This window comes from Pteropus medius, unplaced genomic scaffold (genome assembly GCF_902729225.1).
Source record: "Pteropus medius unplaced genomic scaffold, Ma_sr-lr_union100, whole genome shotgun sequence".
In the NCBI taxonomy this organism is placed as follows: Eukaryota; Metazoa; Chordata; class Mammalia; order Chiroptera; family Pteropodidae; genus Pteropus; species Pteropus medius.
Window position 1 is genome coordinate 25,581,280 of NW_024342471.1, and position 21,286 is coordinate 25,602,565.

Here is a 21,286-nt window from a genome sequence, read left to right on the forward strand (position 1 = left end):
AGTTGACCCTAGGACAACTTAGGGGTTAGGGGTGCTGACCCCCCCACCTTTCAAAAATTCGCATATAACTTTTGACTCCCCCAGTAGCCTATTATTGACCAGAGCCTTACCAATAAAAGTTGATTAACGCATATTCTGTAAGTTATATGTATCATATACTGTATTCTTATAATAAAGCGAGCTAAAGAAAGCGTTAAGAAAACCATGAGAAAAAATACATTCACAGTATTTACTGAAAAATATCCCCATATAAGTGGACCCATGCCATTCAAAGCTGTGTTGTTCAAAAGTCAACTGCATTTCATAAAGGTTATGCCCAGTCTAGAATATTACCTATCCTTAAAACGCAAGAAAACAACTTTCGGTGCAGACTAAGAGGCAGGGACCCTGCCAATGTCCTGCTCTCATCCTCAGCTAGCATCACCAAGTTTTCCTCCGTAACTGACGACTGCCAGAGCCCTGTGGCGTGTCTCCTGCTGCTGCTGACCTCTTCACCTGCATCTAGTCTGTCTTTTCACTCATGTAAAGGACTTGGAACTTATGAAACATAATATGATGGTATAAAGTTCTGGCCATCGCTCAGATAACTCCTTACCTACAGGAAGCTTCTCCCTTTCCATAGCCAGAGACGAGCTCACCCAGGTCAAATAAAAACCTGACGTCACTGTCAGACAAGTACACCCCCAGGCTACTTCACCCATCCTGGCTTTCTCCCGACTTCCTCTGGTCCTCTCCGCTGGGAGAGGAGCAATGTGAAAACATGCAGGTTTGGGTGTTACCGAGACAGAAGGGTCCTCCTGACAATAAGCAAGCACAGGCCTAGGATGCGTATTGCCTGACGACACTCAGGACCAGGCCACAAAACTGAGCGGCGGCGTTCCTATTAAGAAACACCTAGCTAGATGACTGGAACCATCAGTTTGACTTTTTTTCTAATCTCTGCAACTCCTGCGCCCTTTATCTTTCTGCCACATAACCATTAAATTTGTTCTCAAGTCCGCCATCTACTCTTTCCTGTAACACCAGGCTACTAAGCTTTATTTGAAGGAACATTACACCTATTTCTGAACCAATGCCATGATAAAATGCAGTCTTAAGTTTAAACTGGCCTTCCACAGGGCCGAGCACCCCTATTTATCAGCCGTCTCCATTACCTCTCGGTAGCTTTCCAAACCTTGGCATGTCCCTGAGCCCTGTATGTCAGCACATCCCCAAAGGAGATTCACCATCTTCACACTTCAGAGAAAACAAAAGCTATTAGGTGTTCCTCATCTACAAACTTATCTGTATCTCTGATTACCTCCTATTTCTCCAAGAAACAGCTTTATCCATTTCCCACTCTGCCCCTTCAGCTACCTGCAGTGAATGCCTTTCTCCTCGATGTACATTCGAATAACCTTCATTGGCCCTTCAAAAATCAACTCACTCTCCATCTCTTTAAAGAGCGTATCCTGATCTCAATCTCCCCGCCAGCTCTGGGCTTAGGCGCCAGCCCCTTCGCTAGCTTCCTACTGCCTTCTACACGCGCATCTGCGAACAGTTACACTATTACGACTACCTTGTTGATTTGTCCAGTTCCTATGCTAGACTTTGAGATACTTAAAGACAGAGTCCACTTGTATCTTATGTTTCTATAGCAGAAGATTCTCCATAGGAGATGCTAATTTGTATGATATAGAAAAACTGTGAGCCCATTCTCCTACCGAATGCATAAATCAGAGTTATGGTGAATAGATATTCATATAAATATTATTGTCAGCACAGTCATATATGAGAATGAGTTGTATGTGAGAATGACCTCACGTTCAAGAACAATGATACCTAAAAAAAAAAAAGCAATGCCTTAACATGAGACACTCACTGCTTGCAAAAGAAGTTAGCTCAATATGTATTTCTACAATAACTTGATAAAATTTTAAAAATGCTTTCAAAGTTACTTTGTCTGTATCATCTCCTCGATTTCTTCCTTGAGATGGTCCAGATTTAAGTGATGCAGCGTTATCCACTTCATTTTCCGATGTTTTAGAAACCCCAGGTTTTTCTGCAGAGCTCATCATTTGCAGTGGTGATTTAATTCTTCTTCTTCGTGGTGTCACTAAAAAGGAAGACATAAGACTAGTTTGTTTATGGGGCTTTAAAAATTACATATCGCTTTATTGAGATACTTTTTAGACGAGGAAGGTAAAAGAGAGAGGTTCCAGGACGGTCCCCAGGCTTCCGGCTTAGATGGATGAGCGGATATGGATGCCGTTTACCAAGGTAAGGAATGGAGAACGAGCTGGTCGGAAACTGGGGTGGGAGAGGGTGCGATGATGAATTCCTTTTGGATCTGTTACATTTGGGGAGCCTGTTGGACATTAGTCAACTGCCCAGCAGGGAACTGGATTTTAGGAAAAAGTCACTATTAAATTGTCATAAGGATTAAATAAGACTGTGTTTGTAGCAACTAGGACATAGTATCAGATTATTAATTTTTATTCAGCTCTTAGTATGTGCCAGTTGCTGTCTAAATGTTTCCCAATACTCCTTGTCATTTGAAGGAATGATTTTTACTTAATCCTCTAAACAACTTATGAGGTGGACACACTTTAGTCCCATTTCACAGAAAGGAAACTGGTACTAAACTTAGCTAGAAGATAATCTGTAAAAGCACAGCCCCAACACTGGGAAACAAAGCCAAGTGCCTGATTAATTGTTTTAGCTACTATGTTATGCTGCTCTCGCTTAAATTACAATACATCATTAATGCCGGGTATTAATATTTTGAATAATGTTTATATGTCAACACCCATTAACCCTTTCTGAAACATCTGTGGTTCGTGGTTTTCAATTTTTATATCCCAACTTATCCTCTAGGTAAATTGTATCCCGAAAATTTCTGAATTAAAAAAATGCCTACTTTAAAGTATAAGAACGCTTCTTGGAAATCTTTTAAGACTATAAGACTTACATGTGTTGGTCAGAAGTATTGGACTTCTCACGGTGTATCTGTCTGCGCCAGGAACAATCATTGATGCTTCAGACATTTTCCTTTTGCTGGGAGTGATTACCTTCGACCGTGAGAAACAGCCACAGTAAACACGTATTACCTTTTGAAATTAGATATCCTACAGTTTTATTCATAACATTTTACCTTGACCACACACAAAGATATGTGGCATTTTATAGACATGATATCCAGAAATCGCTTTGTTTTAGGTTGACTTTTCACTAAACAAGGGTTTTCTCCTAATGTTTGGTACTGAACAGGTAGCTGAAACAGATAAGGAATATTGTTTTGAAGAATGTTTATAGACTATCCAGACACACGAGACAAAGCGTCTCTGTAGACCAGCTGAGACGTTTTTGTTGCCACCGGTTCACCTAGTTAACAGCGGCTCAGTGTCCTGAACTGCGTCATGTAGATGGTGTCTGGATACACATTCACGTAAACTCATTTGTGAACGCTCCCGTGATGTTAAGCATCGTCTGAAACTTTCTCACATTTAAAAAATTATATTAATGTTCTGTGAAGACGAAACTCCCTTTGGAGTAAAAAGCGGCTACAAGAAATCAGAGACTGACACACAAGCTAGTAGCTCCAATAAAGACTTGCATTTTAAACTTCATCCTTGAGTGACTGTAAGAGCAAGAGAAGCAGAGGCAGAGACTACGGGGGACAGGTGTGCCACAGGGTACCACACAGAGGAGGTGAGGACGGACTGTAAAGAGGTGGAGGAGAGCCTCTTTAAACAGGCACCTACCTAGCCTAAGACAGAGGGAAAAAATATTGGAGTTTTAGGTAGCTGTGTATATGAGACCTGGATGAAAGATGAGGAGGACAGTAGAAAAGGAAATTCTAAGATTAAGCAGAAAACAAGCCAGAACCAGTAGATTCTTCTTAAAGAATGGCAGTTCTTAGTGGTATAGTGAATGGGACCTGAACAGTTACTTATGCACATAAACGCTTTGAATGGTTAATCCTTGATGAAAACACAGTGGCTATTTAACGACAGTACAGTGTTTTCGAACTTTAGTGTTGTTAAGGTCTTTCCCAGAGTTTATGATTCAGTAGGTAGAGGTGGAGGGGAGGGAGGGTCTAAGAATCTGCATTTTTAATAAGTACTCAAATTATGATTCTGATATAAAGACAGAAAAAATAGCTTTCATGATCTAATCATCTAAGCAAATATTAAGATGACCTTTTAAATTTAATGACGGACATAAGACTAAATGGAAAAAATTGTAAGAAACATACCAAATGTATCGAAAAGCCTGTGAAAGCTATAGTTGCCTATAGGTGAGAAATTAGCAAAAACTCAAATAATCAGAAAAAGCTCCTTGAAGAAAGTGAAAATGAACCAAGACTAGCAAATATAAGTTCACTTTAGATGAGTAAAGGAGAAAACGGGACAAACAACATGCAGGAAGCTACAGAGGCAAGAATCAGCACGACATAACGCGACCATAAAGCACTGACCTTACTAAAGGGAAAGGTATTTTAATAGAGTAAAAATTATAGTCTCGGAACAGAGTCAAAGTTTAGACTGAGTGAAATAAACACAGATCACCAAGCTTTCTGAGCAGGAAAATGCTACAAAAATACTAACATGAAGAAAAGTCAGTGGGATACCATACGGGATAGCTCACAAGATGAAACGAGGTGTCAAAGATCAATTAAGAGGTGACTCTGTTGATCTAGGCATGCTACAATGAGTCCTGGTAAAGGGAATGAGGAGCAGAGGGTGTGAGAGACACTACAAAAAGAACGATCACTAGCACCTTGGTATGGGGGAGAGAGGCTGGAATGGAGGGAATCGGAAAAATCAGCGGCAGCACTACTGGAGTATGGAGGCAGAAACAGATGTGAGGCAAAAAACAGTTTGTGGTCAGACTTTAAAAAAGAGCTTGGAGAGACAGAAGGACATATTAGAAGAGGACGTGGAGAAGTAGCTACAGAACTTTGCGGCGAAGTCTGGTGCATTTTTAGAGCTTAAATTATGCGCATGAAGGAAGCTCGCAAAGGGAGAAGGCGCACACATGTCCAGAAGGCGGGGTAGCAGGCTCCGAGAGCAGAGCTGCTTTCAGGGGCTGGGGAGAGAAAGCGTTTCTGATCTAGTAACAGAAGTAGGAAGAGAATTAAAGCGCTAACATACGATTTTAAGAGGAGGAGGACCTTAAGAGAGGGCTGACAGTGATGTCAAGTGTCACAGCAAGGCACAAAGAAGGCGGAGAGGTCCTACCTGATGTGGCCTGGGGAGACCCAATGGAGGAGGAGGCGGTGGCAGAAAAAGAACCTAATACTTGGCTTTCTTTCCCCATGTGAATAAACAAATTTATATAAACATTATAAAGTTGTAGTCTACATCATATCTAAATGTATAAATAGAATAGAAAGGTTAGATTAAAAAGTGGTAATTACTTTCCTATGTATCGCTAATTTGGAATTTACAAGTGTATAGCATACCTTGTCCTAACCCTCTAACTCTTACACATAAACACGATTCGCTAAGACACTATCTTTTGTTTGTAGTTGCAAAAGACAGGGAAAATACTTTGAAATGTTACTGAGGAAGGCAATTAACAAACTTCTAGATGCTTTTTTTCTGTGATTATATATAGCAATGATTTTATGCTTTTTTATGAGCAAGAATTCTGACAACATATTTACCTCCAGCTGACTACTTTTTCTGTCCCCTTGAGTACTGTTTTTGATATGTTTTGGAGGTTTAGCAAATTCCTTTTGAGAGTTAGGTTTTCCTTTCAAATTAACGAGTTCTTCTAGCGGTGAGGCTTGGCTTTCTGGCACCAGAATCTGTTGGGGAATGCGGGAAAGATTTAAAACTGCAGACCACAGGACGTTCCTAAAAAACAGTGGATATCTGAATAAAGCGCCCGCTCATCTGACACTTACACAGGTCAATTCTTTCCATCTTCTATGTACTGCTATAATTTTTAGTCTTACAAAGTGGCCCAATTAAAAGCATCCACTTTTTCAAATGTTAATAGACCCACAACAAACTTTCGCACTAGTGGAAGGACATACACTTCATTTTAAAGTTTCCTGAACTGGTATTGATTAGTAACTATCTACCTTCTGTACTAAAATAAATTTAACTGACAACATGTTTAAAAATCATATACATCTTATTGGGGCACTATCTATGTCGAGACCATTTATTTTTAAGATACTCAACATGAACTTTACTACTGTGCTATTATTTGGGTTAAACTGCACTCGATGGTTAAAATCAAGTCAGTCAGACACATACCTGTGATCCACTTGCATCAAAAAGTACATGCACAGATGTTTTGGCAACTGAAATGCTCTGTTTTCTGGTAAACTCCTAAAATTCAAAGTGATATCATTTTCTTCCAGTTCGTTCCATTTTAATGTAATTATTTCCTACCTTTTTCCTTCCCAAACTGCCAAATTATCTCATCGTTATTTTGTATACATAAACACCCTTCTCGGAGTATGTCGATGACTGCCCATGAGTCTTCTTGGCCTGCCGTTTGGTAAGGGTCCCTCACAAACGTTCTCTGCTATTCTTCGCCACAAACGTTTTGCACCGCTACAGACTGACGGTGTCCCCTCCGAAATTCACGCTGAAATCCAACCTGAAGGTGATAGGACTAGGAGGCGGGGCCTTTGGGAGGCGATTAGGTCGTGAAGGTAGAGCCCTCGTGAATGGGATCAGTGCCCTCAGAAGAGAGACTCCAGGGGCTCCCTCACCCCTTCTGCCATGTGAGGGCACAGAGAGGAGACGGCCACTGGGAACCAGGAAGCATGCCCCCACCAGACACCAGATCTGCTGGTACCTTGACCTTGGACTTCCAGCCTCCAGAACTGAGCGTTACAAATGTCTGTCGCTTAAGTCATCTAATCTGTTGTATTTTTGTTACAGCAGCATGAACAGATTAAGACACACACGATCCAAACCTGTCAACAGAGTTATCTCCCCCAAACGTAAAGTCAATTGTCACTTTAGATTCCAAGTTAAACAATATCCAACTCTATCCAGCAATATCCAATAACCAATGTCTTCCAGTCCTGGAAAGCATGTGATCTAAATCTCATCCAGCTTCAAAGGCCATTCCAAGCCCATCTCCATAGCCTGTTCTTCCAATCTGATTCTTAATGAGCATTCTCTTTCCTCAACTTCTGCACCTCATTTTCCCTATGCCGCATATTTACTTCTTCTGAGCTGGGTTCTGTAATTCTCATAAACTATGTTTAATGTCTCGAAAATAGGGCTTTGTCTCATTTCACTTTTTACCCGTCTGGCAGGAATCCATGAAATGTTTTGAGCAACTGCTGCTTATTTTATTTTCTGAGATTCTTTCTAATAGATATCTCAGAGGGTATGGCTAACAATACTAATGGCTAGTCCCCAGTACAAGTTTAAAGAACTAAAAAAATCTATATAACATTTTAAGAGTTCAAAAAAAAAAAAATCAGTGAAACTGAGTTCCAAGTAACTATATATTTCTAGAGTATGAAAATAATATTAAAAACAGTTTAAACACTTACCCTATATTTATTTGTGCCAAAAATTTTTTGTGTCACATTAGTGATTTCTAATGACGCATCAAAATACAAAAGCAGTTCTTTCCCTTCTCTTTTACTAAATTTTACTGTGTTTTTCAGAATTACTGTCAGTAGTTTCTTTGATTCTCTCACTGCAAAGAAATCACGCTGATTAGTTTATATTCACTTCTATGAAACCACTCTACAGGTGCACTACAAATAACACAAGCATGCAGAATAGTACAATGAATTGAAATAAAATTAAGATAAAACAGCATTTAAATTGATTCTGGTATCATGTATGTAACAAATTAAGTCGATTTATTTACAAAAATCTTTAAGTCAACTTTTCAGAATCTGTTTCCTGATCTATAAGTTACAGAGTAATATAATAATAAACTAAACCCCTGAATACATTCCGGACACTAACAGCCTCTTCCTTGAAAACATGTGAGAAAATGACTTTCTTAAAAGAGGCAGAGAAAATCACTAATTCTATAAATAACGACATTTCTATGGCATAAGCATCTATTCAAACATTTTTTTTAAATCCACAATTAAAATGTGTTGACAGGTAAACAAACGACGTTTGATAAAAACTTGAGTGCTAGGAAATCGTGAGGTAAGGGCATGGGGCTAATCTTCCACGAATTTATTAATTCAGTGAAAAGAAAATACTTTAAATGCCAGTTTAGAAGAGGTATTCGCCTCCCTCCATCCAAAACTTCATAAAAAATTACCTGGCACTCAATTAATGTGCCTATATTATGGACTAACAGCCACCATGGGCCTGTCTGACTTCCAGTGCCGCCCCTGCTGATGACCACGAAGTCCCCGCACCTGCCCCCAGCGTAGCCTTTTGGGCAGAAGGAAAACATCTGGAGGGAAAAGGACCACCACCAAGTAGAACAGTTTGTCCCTAGATCAAGAAAAGCTCTGCTGGCCACTCAGTGACCGAGCCTAAAGGACAAATGTCACTACAGGCTATAAAATTCTAATTTTTTTGAGGCTTGCCCAAGAGGAAAATGTCTTACTTGCTTTTGCAACTATGTGGTCGTGAAATTTTCACATAATGTCCTTCGAGGGTACGAAGAATTATTGTTTGAAGACAGTGGTGACAGTTTCTAACTCAGAGTGGACCAGCGGTATTTTTGGAAAAAAGCCTTAGGTGACTTTGAAGATAATGGTTCAGATTTTGATGAAGACTGGAATATTTGTAATCCATATGGCTATTTTGCTGATTGTTATATCCCTGATACGCATTTGATTTTTTTCCTGTAGCTTGCTGTGAACTTACAAGTAAATGAAGCATTGGCTTCGACGAAATAGTATTAGAACTACTTCGAATTTACTGCTTTGCTGAGTGCTCTGTACCTATTTGTATAAAGTAACACATATTCATTTTATTGCTGGCTTCACTGAAATTCCTGATACTTGCTGTGACCGCTGGGACTGTATCATGGCTTGCTTTTTGTCAGTTAACAATGTTACCGAGACACTGGAAAATGACCTACTTTGTTGCTTGCTATAAAATCTAAGCACTTATAGATATGAACATATTTGGATGCTATGTTACCTAGATATTTCTCTGGGATTCCAAGATACTATACTTACATGAATGTTAATAATATGCTTTCTCCTGCAAAGCCATTAAAAAAAAAAAATCTGTCCAAGGAGCATTTTATACATTGTTTAGAGGGGGCTCTGTCTTCTATGCTGCTGCTCCCCAGTCTCACAGTCTATAGCTGCAGAGATTCTTCTTCAGTAGAGATACTGATTGATCTCCAGGGTCCACCCTCTAACTTCCATGAGTGCCATTCATATAAAACTCGGATCCTGCCTACTCCACAGAGGTAGACTACATTACCGCTTGATTACAAAGGAGAGTAAAGGATACGAATGAACAGCCAGATGAAGAGATACACAGAGCGACGTCAGGAACGGTCCTGAGCACAGGAGCTCCTGTCCCTGGGGAGTTGGCGTGTGCCACTCTCCTGGCACGCAGGTGCATTCTTATTCGCCAATCCGAAAGCTCCCCCAAATTTTAATCCAGACGTAAAGAACTTAATTTTTTATAAAAGCATCCTCATAAAATTAGGATGAGTCATATATTAGAAAGTAAATCTTAAAAGCAACTTTAAGTGATGCCGTTAAAACAACGAAAATAACTTTTTGCCCGATAACATGCAACTACATTTGGCAAGATACAAAGGCAAAACATTAGAAGGAAGAGATGGCAGTGACTGACGTGAGAAATGATGTGAGATGAAGGGGGAGAGGAGAAAGTCAAAAGATGTAGACACACAGAAATGAACAAACCTGGAAAATGATTAATGAGAGGAGCGGAAACAATCAGGAATGGCATCTGCATCTGCATCTGAGAAACCTGGAAGATCATCATCCCATTGGTCAAGACACGAAGTAAAAGAGGTAGTATTGAGTATAAGTTTAGTTCCAGACATGTGTTTTAGATATTGGATATTTGTGAAAATATCCAAATGGAATAGTCTATTACTCATAGCTACATCTAGAGCTCAGTTAAGAAATTAGGAAAAGAGATTCAAAACTGAAAATGTGGTTAATAGTGTCAAATGTGGGGGAAAGACTGAAGGGCGGATATTAATAATAGTAAGTTATTTTGACAACTGGAATTTCAGTGAAAATTTCACTGGAGTTGGATTTAAAACAGAATGTAGTAGGATCAGGCATGAATAGCAGGAGGAAAGATATAGTACAAACGATTCTTTAAAAATTGGCTATAAATGGAAAAAGAATGAGAGAGCTAGAGGAATCCATAGGATCCAAGCAGGTGTTTTGTTTTAAAAAGCAGTGACAAATGTACCACAAAAATAAGATGCAAAAAATATGAGAGGACATTATGCTAAGTGAAATAAGCCAGTCACAGAGACATACACTGTGTGATTCCGCTTAGTCACATTCATACGAATAGGAGAATGGTGGTTGCTAGGGCTGGGGGAGGGGTGGGGAAAGGGAAGCTGTTTAATGGGTATAGAGTTTCAATTTTACAAGATGAAAGTTCTGAAGATTTCTTTAACAAGGTGAATATACTTAACACTACTGAACTACGCACTTAAAAATGGTTAAGAGAGTAAATTTTATGTTATACCTTTTTTTTTTTTTACCACACAAAGAGAAATTGGGCGAGGAAACTTTCTATACTAATTTGTAAAATTTTCTGTATTCTAAAGCTACTCTAAAATGAGAGGCTTATCTTTTAAAAAGACCCAAATAAAACTTCCAGAGATGAATCACATAATGCCTGAGATAAACATTATACAGGACAGGATCAGAAGCAGATTAGACACTGAAGAAAATGTTAATGAGCACGAAACGGCAATATGAAACTATTCAAAAGAAAAAAAGAGAGGGAGAAAAAAGTCCAAGGTGGAATCAGAGAACCCAGAGAATCTCTGAGCTCTGGAGAACTTCAAGTTTGGTGTTTGTGTAATCAGAGTCTCCAGAGTGGAGGAGAAAAAGGGAGAAAATGGAAGAAAAATGAATGAAAAGTTTAAATTTTATTTAAAAAAACTATGGACCCACTCACAGAAGCAAGATGCTCAATGAATTCTATGAACAAACAACATTAAGAAAATTACACCAAAGCAGTACAACCAAATGGTTTAAAAGTAGTGATGAAGAGAGAATCTTACAAGCAGCCAAAGGAAAAATACTTCAAATAAAATGAAACAAATGAGGATGACAGCAGGCATCTCATCAGAAACAACGTGAGCCTGGAGACAGCGGAGGGCCATTTCAAAAGCAAACCGAAAGAAAAGTAGGCAATACGTCTGTATCAAAATACCTCAAAAATAAAAGTAAAATAAATATTTTTGACCTATAAAAGCTGAAAGAGCTCATCACCAGCACATGTACACCACCGGAAATATTAGAGAAGTCACTCAGGCAGAGGAAATAACCCGATGGAAATCCGAGTCTATCCAAAGGAAAATGAACACTGTAAACAGTGCATACGTTGGGAAGTACAAAATACTCTGTAATCCACTTTTTAAATCTCTTGCAAAGATAATTAGCTTCATAAAGCAAAACATCATACCACCACATTATGGGGTTTCTGACCATGTAAAGCAATTGACACTAAGGCCAGGAAAACAAAAATAGAAGTATACTGTTACAAGGTTATTCTACTACACATAAACGGGTAGATTATTACTTAAACATACACATTATTAAGTTACAGACGTATAAGATAAATTTTCCTCAATAAACCACTAAAACAAGAATAAAGCTAACAAAAGAGAAAATGGACAAAATATTTAAACAGATACTTCACAAAGGAGGATACATGGATGGCCACTAGGCACGTGGAAAAGTACTCAATATCACTGGTCATTAGGAAAACACAAATGAAAACTATGATGATGTCCACTCCATGCCCATCGAAGTGACTAACATGTCTTGACAGCTGAATGTGTTGTGGTCCCAGACTGCCAAGCTACGATCACCCAGTGCTGTTATGCAACGCTGCTTACACAGTGGACAAATTAAATGTTTAGATCTAATTGTACCAATAGGATGGAAGGGCAAAAAGCTCGAACATATCAAGGAGAAGGTGACTGTTAATGGGTTTGAGTCTAGACAGTAAAGGAGTAAGTACAGGAGGGAGCTGGGAGATTGTGGGAGGGGAAATGTAGGGTTAGGGAATTTAGTGATATTGAACTAGCAAATCTATAAATGAACATAGGAAATGCTGGTCTCGCTTTCATTAGTCTATTTTGTTTTCCCAGAGAGTATGCAACTTCTATTCCATTAGATAATAAAGAAGAGAATTATAGAAAACAAGATTAATACCTTCAATGCTGTATATTTGTACTTTTTCCTCAGGCACAGTGACTGCTTCCCACTGATGATCCTTAAAATTTAAAACAGATTTTGACCATAAATGATTCCTGCTTTAAAGCTTCTTTAAACACAATTTTTAAGTTATACTACCAATGAAGGTTATTTAATACCAAGTACCACTGAGCAACCAGTTGATATAATACATTTCTTGCTCCATCAATTGACTGCATAATACATTGTACATGTCACATTTAATCTATTCACTTTTAAAAGGAATTAATGCTACTAATTTTATGGTTTCCCGTTCTTGACCAAAAAAAAGGAATGACTATCCATTAATAAAGATATCCTTTTTTAAAAAAAGTTACCAAATTCTATCATTTCTTCCTTTGAAATGTTTTGTGAAATCATACACATTCCTCAATTCACACATATTGATTGTCCTTAGATTCAAACATTCAATGCATATTAATACCCTAAAATGTTTTCTCCAAGTAATTTATTTGGAAATTTGTATAACTGAATAAATACGGAGTTCACCAAAAAAGCCAGAGTAAACAGTGGATACCGTTCCTAAAAGATGGGGCCCTAACACCTTCCAGGAGTCTCCTGAGGAAGACAGATCCAGTTCTCGAGGACAACTCACTCTACAGAGACTCCCCTAAACCCTCAGTCTCCTCACTAACCCTCCGCTCCCTGCCGTAACCGAACCCAGCCCACACCCTGCTGGCACCACGACATCAGGGCCCGCTTCAGGGAAGGTGCTGACTCGCCCAGACCTCGGCAGCTCAGGTCAGGAGGGAAGGCTGGTGCCGCCTCTCCTCAACGCTCTCAGCAGCTTCATATTTCTCTGTGGGAAACTCGTCCCTTCGAGGATGTCACCACCTACTCACTCCAAAATGACTCTTCCTCAGATGCAGAGGCACTGCCTTCCTTTAAAATTTAATTTCTACTACAGAAGTTTTCAAACATTTTTTTTAAAGTAAAAATATAACGAACCGCAAACATGCATTTACCCGGTTCCGAGTTACCAGCATATCGTGCCCATCGAGTTTCCTCCTCCTCCCTACGCTCCCTCTACTACACAGCACCCCAGCCGTCAACTGGAACAAGGGCTTATCTTTACAGTCCCTAACGAAAACCCCTCCCTTGACTCCGCAGCTCACTCCAGCCAGACTGGGCTCTCTGCGCCCTTCACCTGTCTTCCCTCCTGCGCGCATCTCCACCCCCAGGAACGCCCAAACCCTCGCCTCCTACGTGCAACTGCGCCGTCTCCTCACCGGTTTGATTTTAATAAACGTCATTTCCTCTCGTGAAAACATCTGTCTCTTGCCTTTTAACTCATTCTCTTTTGGCTGCTGCTTCAAGTATCCTTCGGGCTCAAGTCTCTCCCACCTATCCTGTATAAATTGGTGTTTTTCACCGTTCTGTCGTCTATGCAGTCGTTAAATCCCATGATTTTATTTACCATCTATCTACAGATAGCTTCTAAATCTCTACGATGGCTCAGTGCTCTGACCTAAACTTTAGACCAATACTTCCAACCGCCTACCAGATATCTCCAGTGGAAAATCCCAGAAGTATCTCCAAATCAAAACTCTCAAAGCTGAACTCATCGTCTTTCCTGTACAAAACTTATCCTCTGTGACAGCATCCCCAACCATCCAGTTACCCAAGTTTTATTAATCTTCTTTTTACTACCAAGTCTACTCAGTTCTACCTCCTCCTCAAATTTTTCGGGGATCCATCCATCTCCATCCAACCCTTCTGTAACTTTCCAAAACCATGCCATGAGTTCTCACCTGGATTACTGCAAAAGTCTCCAAACGGCCTCTGGTCACCTCCCTTTGTAACCCATTCTCCCCGCCAGAAGGATCTGTCACATGAATGTGGTCCTCAGTGCCTAGCATATATCTGGCACGCAGTAAGTTCCTAATACTCACTGAATTGATGTTACCTCCCACTTATAATCCTTCTTTGGCTCTGCACGGCCTTATTTCTTTCCAATTTTCTTTGCATTCACCATCTTATGTACCTTTCGGTTCTCTGAATAGTCTGTTTATTCTTTCTTGTCATAAATATGGATAGCTACCAACGAGAAAGACAAGTCCCTGATTTCATGAATCTCCCCTTGCGGGAGAGGAGCAGACAACACAACAAATAAAAAGAATGATTTTATTATAATTTACTGCAGCAATTCCTTTAATTACTATAAAGGAACTAAAACAGGTCAATGTGTTATTGTGTGGCTGAGAGGCTGCTTTAGATTGAGTCATCAAAGACCTCCTCTGCAAGGACGTGGTATTTGTGCTAAAATCTCAATGGGAGGGAACAAACGTACAAAGATCTGGAGGCGGTTTCTAGGCAGAAGCAGCAGCAAGTGGAAAGACCAGAAATGGGCCTGACCTGTGTCAGAGGAACAGAAAAAAAAACAATGTGGCTGAAACGGAGTAAAGCACGAAGAACGGTCTGAGATGTCAGAGAAATAATAGCCAGGGGCCAGATCTAGACTCTCCTGAGCCATCGCTAAGAGACAAAAGAAGGGTTTTAAGCAGCCACTCTATGCAGAATGGCTTCTAGGAGAGCAAGAGAGAATACAGGGATAATGTATTACTGCTGTAGAAATCCAGAGGAGAGAGGATTCTAAATATATTTTTGAGAAGACCCTCCCAGCATCTCTAGATCACTGTCTGCAACATAACAGGCATTAAATCCTTAATGCATTTTATCCTATCCCTATCACGTGTGATACTATACTGCTTAGCTTCTGGTCTGAATCATCCACAGGATGAGGCTTAATGGAGGCAGGAACTACATCAATCTAGTCCACTCTCTCCTCTCAAAATGGAAGGCCAGCTTCTGAAGAAGATCCACTTAAAAATACTCCTACAGACGCTGCAGGAATAACTACACTAATGCAAAAATGTCAGTGCCCCTGAGAAGCGGTGCTAGTGTTTGGAACTTAACAGTCTAAGGAGGCTCTCTAAAATACAAAGAAACAAAGGGGTGTGGGAAGCCCAAGAGGCGTCGGGTTAACGTTCATCTATAAAGAGTCTACCTGGAACAAAAAGCAGGACTTCATAAGAGGCAGACTAAAGAGACTAACGCTTCACTGGAATCCCGGCAGCCACACTACACTGCGACATGCAGATCGACTCCAGCTCAGATTTTGGCAAAAGCGACGAGACCGGTGGCGCCAGGAGCACCCTACGCACCAGGCGGTAAGTGGCAGCAATTTGGAAACGAGAATTTCCTCAGGTTAAAAAGCGGTCAGTAGAAAATACGACACCTGGCTGGAGGCTTTAAACACAGGACGCAGCACGGACGGTAAAGAACTAAAATTCACTTTCAAATACTACCTGAGAATCAATTCCTCACTATTTTCAAACAGGAGATTATATGAATAAGACCACCTGTCATTATCTGTTCATGTTGTTTTAACTGAGTGCCTCTGAATTCGAGTCACTTTTTTTCTAGATTCAATGCACTTTATTCATGTGAACGAAGTTTTATCTGACATTAACATGTAATTTCTGAAAAGCTTATGTTAAAAAAACTAGTATTGAAATTTAGCATTAATTTTTGTTGCAATAAACATCAGAAATAGTTTTCATGTCTAATTGGCTTGATAGGTTATCATGCTAATCTAAATTACTGAGATAACACTGAAATACGTCAAAATAACGAGAATAAATATACAAAGAAAAATACATTAAATTAAGACATTCTAAGTGCACATATACATACATATAAAATGGCATAGAGGGAATAAAACTTACATCACTATCTCCAGCAATGTAGAATGAGAGAGTCTGGCTCCCAAGATTAAAGTCTATCCAAAATTCCTCAAGTTTTTCATCTGATGGTATCTGCAGCTAATAAAACAAACATATTAAACTAATATATCCTATGCTTTTAAAAGTGACAGCAGAGAACTGCAGTCAGGTAATATCGTGGTTGCCTTATTTTATTTTTTTGCTAAGAGTATAGGTAGAAGGTGAAAGGAGATAGTACAGCATTTAAATCAATTTCGAAACAATCTGCTTAGTATTATACACAGAAGTCAGCCAGCTCCAAGAAATCACAAACGCAAATAAAGGTTAAAATATTCATCTGTATATATTCATGAATGATAAATCAATAATGGGCTTGATTAGGGAAACAAGAAAATTTGAAGTACAGCCTTTATATTTCATTTATCCTTAGCTACAAATACACCAGGTCACAAAATGTCTTAGATATAAAATACGAGACCAGCTCTATTTGAGACCTGATTATGACAAGAACATTTTAAATGTTCTTTTCAATTGATAACCTGTAATTCACTTGACCCTTAGCATCAAAATTCATTGAATAACTAAAACATGATAAATCTAAAACTTACCTCATATTTATCAAGAAATGCTGATACACAAGGAAATGTAAAGACCCTGAAATAAATAGTAGATGGAGTTAAACAAAAAATTAATAAGCTTTCACAGAATAAGCTTCACTAGCTACAGAAACCCTGTCTAGGATCAAAAGAAAATCAGGCAGTGGTCCTAACAATTTATGCAAAATCCTGTCTCCTTCTTTATTAGTTTTTAGAGTAAAAGCTTAATGTAAATTTATTCCTGCAGAGAGAGCCTATTACTCAGGATACTAAACCTGCCACTTTGACTGACGTGATCGTACCATCCCGTGTTCTGTGCTGTTGACCGTGAGCAGAGCCTCATTTTAGCTCAGACTGTTAATACAATGGGAGTACTCACAGGACTTAGATGGAAGAGGAAAAGCGAATAATACCCCTAAGAAAAATGGCTGAATTCACTGACCACTTCCTTGGTCAGATGGAAGTACTTAGCATATAATAACCTCATTTAATCTTCATAACACACATGTGAAGTAGGTATTATTAGTATTCTTATTTCACAGCTAAGGAAACTGAGGCAAGCATGGTTAAATAATTTGCCCAATGTTAAAATAGGGAGACAGGAACCTATGATTCAAATCCAAGGTATGACTCCTTGCACTTGACCCTCAATCATCCAATGCGTTCTGCGCACCTACAAGGTACCAGGAGCAGCGCTGCAAATACTGTGTTCTGTCATTACCAAAAGTGATAAAAATTTGTTACTTATCATTCCATGCCCATTCCTGGGATTAAATAACCTGCATTAAGTTTACCTTCTCTTGTCTCCAAGCATGCCATTCACAAGGTTGAGAAAAATCCTGCAATCCTAAAAAAAAAAAAAAAAACAAAAAACTTTCAAAACGCACAGTCATTTTTAAAAGCTATTGTTAATTTGTTATTTTTGTACTACTTACTGTTTCAAATTCGGAGTCTTTAATTCCTTTAAATGCATTAGCAATAAAATCCATTGAAAACCAATGGCACGCGAGTTCTCGTCTTTGTTTTTCTGTAGTCATCCTGCATAAAGCTTCTACGATACCTACTTGTAAGTCGTAATCTTTAAAAAAAAAAAGTTAATGTATTATTTGACATCATGAAAATTAAGAGTTTATAAAAGTTGATATATTTTATAAGGTATTAGAACGAGCAAGAGACATACGGAAAATATTAGGGTAATTTACTCATCTTTGGTCATTTTCTTCACATGAATTAGACTAGCTCATTATTACAGGAATGCACACGGCCCAAATAACAAGTTTACTAATAGAAGGAGTGAATTTTTTTAAAAGGATATTTAAAAAAGACACTCCTATATATTCAAAGACTATGAAATATCGATTATTAGAGTTGTGAATTGTAAAATAACCCATACAACGGTCTATAAAATTGCAGAATCTTTGTATTCTTTTTGTGTAATGAGGTTTACAGTTATTCTGAAGTACTTTAAACCAGTGGTTTATTCTTTATGTAAATCACTACATCAAAATTTTATCATTTGAAACTTAGGAAAGAAAATTTGAGTTTTAATAAACACATTGTTTAATAAGAAATCTATCAATCCCAAGAATATTTAACTTTCTAACTTCATAAAATACCGTTTGAGGAATTTCTTAGCAAAAGTAATTCAAATCTATTGAAAAATTAAGTTATAATCCAGAAATCTACTATTAGGTACAAATTATATTTAACAAGTCCTACTGTAATGCTTAATTATTATTTCAGTCCCACGAATATCTATCATTTAATTATTTATTACAGTAATTAATAATTACTTGCTTAGTTAATAATTCCCTTACATCTCTCTACATTTAGTTTGACTGAAAAGACATTTTCTAGGAAATGTGAAATATTTCCAAATATAAACCTTTTGAAAAAACTTACCTCCAGCATCTAAAATCCTCTCTCCCATACTACTCCTGTGAATCAAAACAACAGATTATGTACTAGATTAGTATCAATTAAACAGAAAGTCAATATGTTTGGGGGGAAATACTTCACTAAAATTTACAATTGGCCGGTATCATAGACTTTTGCAGAAATTATATCCATAAAATATGTTAGAAACCTACAACAGTTTATCGGTTTTAATTGTTAATGAAATGCATGATTGCCTTATTGCCTTATAAATATCCTTTAAATTCCTGACTTGAACCATTAAAGAAATATAGTACAAATTATTACATGAGAATTAACATTTCTTGGTTAGACAGTATTTTCCTGGCATCTGGAGGCATTTTGTCAAGCATAGCATTCATTTTTTTTATAGTCTAGAAAAGAAGAAAAGAGATAATCCATTAATTTTTATATTCAGTGAAACATTTAAGTATTTAGGAAAACATTCCAGGTAAACTTAGAAGCCTATTTTTTTTTCTTAATTATAAGATTTTATGCAGGGAATGGAGAAGAATACAGAGAAGAATGTAAGTATAAAATAGTGAATACAAAAACATAAAATAGAGAATATCAAAAATAGAATATACCATGATTCCTATATACTTAAAGCAGTTATAATCTTTGCAATGACATGTTATCACTTTATTATAAGAACTAGGAAAGCAAAAAAATATTACATTAATATTTGTTCTTATGGTTATACACATGTACAGACATCTATACATTATGGGTTATTTTTAGCGTTTAAATACTTAAGAACTTCTAAGATCTAGATGGCATATTTTCGTATGAGCAATATGTATACATAAACCCATATGGTTAACATAAACGCATGTTAGGCAATGAATTGTTAACAGAAATATACTACATGATACTTTAATGCCAACATTAAATATTCAATTTGATAACTGCTACCAAATTTTCTTCATTTTCTCATTTTTAGGTTTGAAAAGAAAATCTAACAAATGACTTTACCTCCTGATGAATACAAACATTCACCCTTGAGTCAATAATTAGGGCACAAATTCGAGGGACGAAACTTTCCGCTACTTGCCTTTTACCTGAAAGTGTTAAATTATTGATAAGTGTGAATTTAAATACTTTTAAACGATAGACTTTACTTGTATGAGTTAATGGAAAGGAAGTACCAATTCAGTTCACAAGGCCCACTTGACTGGCCTGGGCGTCAGTAAGCATGAAATTCAGGGCTGGTTCTGCCAATAACTAGCTATGTGGCTTTGGGGCGGGGGAATAATATTCAACAGATGGGACGGATCTTAATTCTGGCAAAGAGATCCAAATCTAGCTTCTCCTTTCGTGCACACAAGGCAGTATTACTTTTTTGGATGAAATAAATATAAAAGTAGAAACTTCTAGTTTGAGGTTTTGAGAAAACTGGCCTAATTTATAGTCATACCTCAAAAATATCATACTAGTCATCACCTCTCAACAACATGAAGATCTTAGTATCTTGAGCTATTTCTAAATGTTAATCCTATTCTGAAAAGACAAGGCTTTATCAATATTAAATATATTCAGAGGAATTTTCCACATGCTATTTTATAATGCAAATTTTAAGAATAATTTTATGGCGATACCACAACAAAAATATAAAACCTTCCAAAGTGACTACATTGAAAGAAAAAAAAAAATCACTCAATTAGGTGAAAAGATATAATTTAAAAAACCTGTTGGATCACTGTATAATCACTGGTAGTTTAGGACTATTCTTCTCCTCTGAAAATGTAGGAATTTAGACCTGATAACCACCAATAATCTTTTAAAATGTTCTGGCTTTAAAGGTAGCATATAGTGACTATTCCTTTATTCATAAATAATTCACCAGCCTCAGAAACCTTAGGTAATTCTTCCTCAGGCAACACAGATAAACTGGAACTGACTGCTCACCGACGAGCCACAAGTGAAAAAAGACTTATAACTCATTCTCAGTGTACTATTGAAAATTTTGTTCCATTAGCTCAAGGGTTGGCAGACTACAGCCCATGAACCAAATCCAACCCACTGACCATTTCTGTATTATTCGCCAGCAGGTACTCTGTGCAAATATTTGAATCTATCATGTTTAATTGAACCAGTGGTGTCCAGATGAACTTCAGGCACTTTCGTGAACTTGGCCGTCATCACTTACCATTGAATGATTTTGGTAAATAGCTTGGGCTGCAGAGTTGATATTGTTTAGTGAGCTCAACCCCAAATTACAATGTGAAATCACGGGATATGAGAACTTACACGTCAGTAAAATAAAATCATTTCAATGAAACTAAGGTTATCTGATTCACAAGTAATGCCAAGCTGCTTTCTATATTTCCTGGGCTGTCGAAAGTTAAACCAAAAGTGATCTCCATTCCCATGCAAATTTGTAGGGGACATATTTTTCAAGCTCCCACTATAGGTCCAGCAGCATTTTTGGACACTGATGTAATTGCAGAGGAAAATTCCATATGTACAAATTAATTTAATTATGCAACTGAGGCGCTTCCATCTAACCTTCGACTGAAAGTGATTAATCTGCAATGCAATGCCATTCTAAAAGGCAAATACTAAGAATCTAATGTAATTCTATGTTTTCCAAGTGATGAATATGCTCAATTAAAATCATGCTCATTAATATTAGTATTTGTTATTATCAGCATATTTTCTAATGCAGT

At 37.8% G+C, this 21,286-nt stretch overlaps 1 protein-coding gene across 7 annotated transcripts in view; it reads right to left on the reverse strand.

Moving 5' to 3' along the window:
• SYCP2 (synaptonemal complex protein 2) overlaps positions 1-21,286 on the reverse strand; it is a 61,151-nt gene that overhangs the window by 27,222 nt on the left and 12,643 nt on the right. For all 7 annotated transcript variants that reach the window (XM_039864729.1, XM_039864731.1, XM_039864725.1 and 4 more), the window contains exons 7-19: positions 19,593-19,678; positions 18,906-18,991; positions 18,606-18,640; positions 17,639-17,781; positions 17,498-17,550; positions 16,716-16,761; positions 16,111-16,206; positions 12,341-12,401; positions 7,514-7,662; positions 6,252-6,326; positions 5,651-5,794; positions 2,951-3,050; positions 1,938-2,095 (exon numbers count right to left, since the gene is read on the reverse strand). In XM_039864729.1, coding sequence (XP_039720663.1) covers positions 1,938-2,095; positions 2,951-3,050; positions 5,651-5,794; positions 6,252-6,326; positions 7,514-7,662; positions 12,341-12,401; positions 16,111-16,206; positions 16,716-16,761; positions 17,498-17,550; positions 17,639-17,781; positions 18,606-18,640; positions 18,906-18,991; positions 19,593-19,678 — 1,232 coding nt within the window. The remainder of the gene's footprint in view (positions 1-1,937; positions 2,096-2,950; positions 3,051-5,650; positions 5,795-6,251; positions 6,327-7,513; positions 7,663-12,340; positions 12,402-16,110; positions 16,207-16,715; positions 16,762-17,497; positions 17,551-17,638; positions 17,782-18,605; positions 18,641-18,905; positions 18,992-19,592; positions 19,679-21,286) is intronic.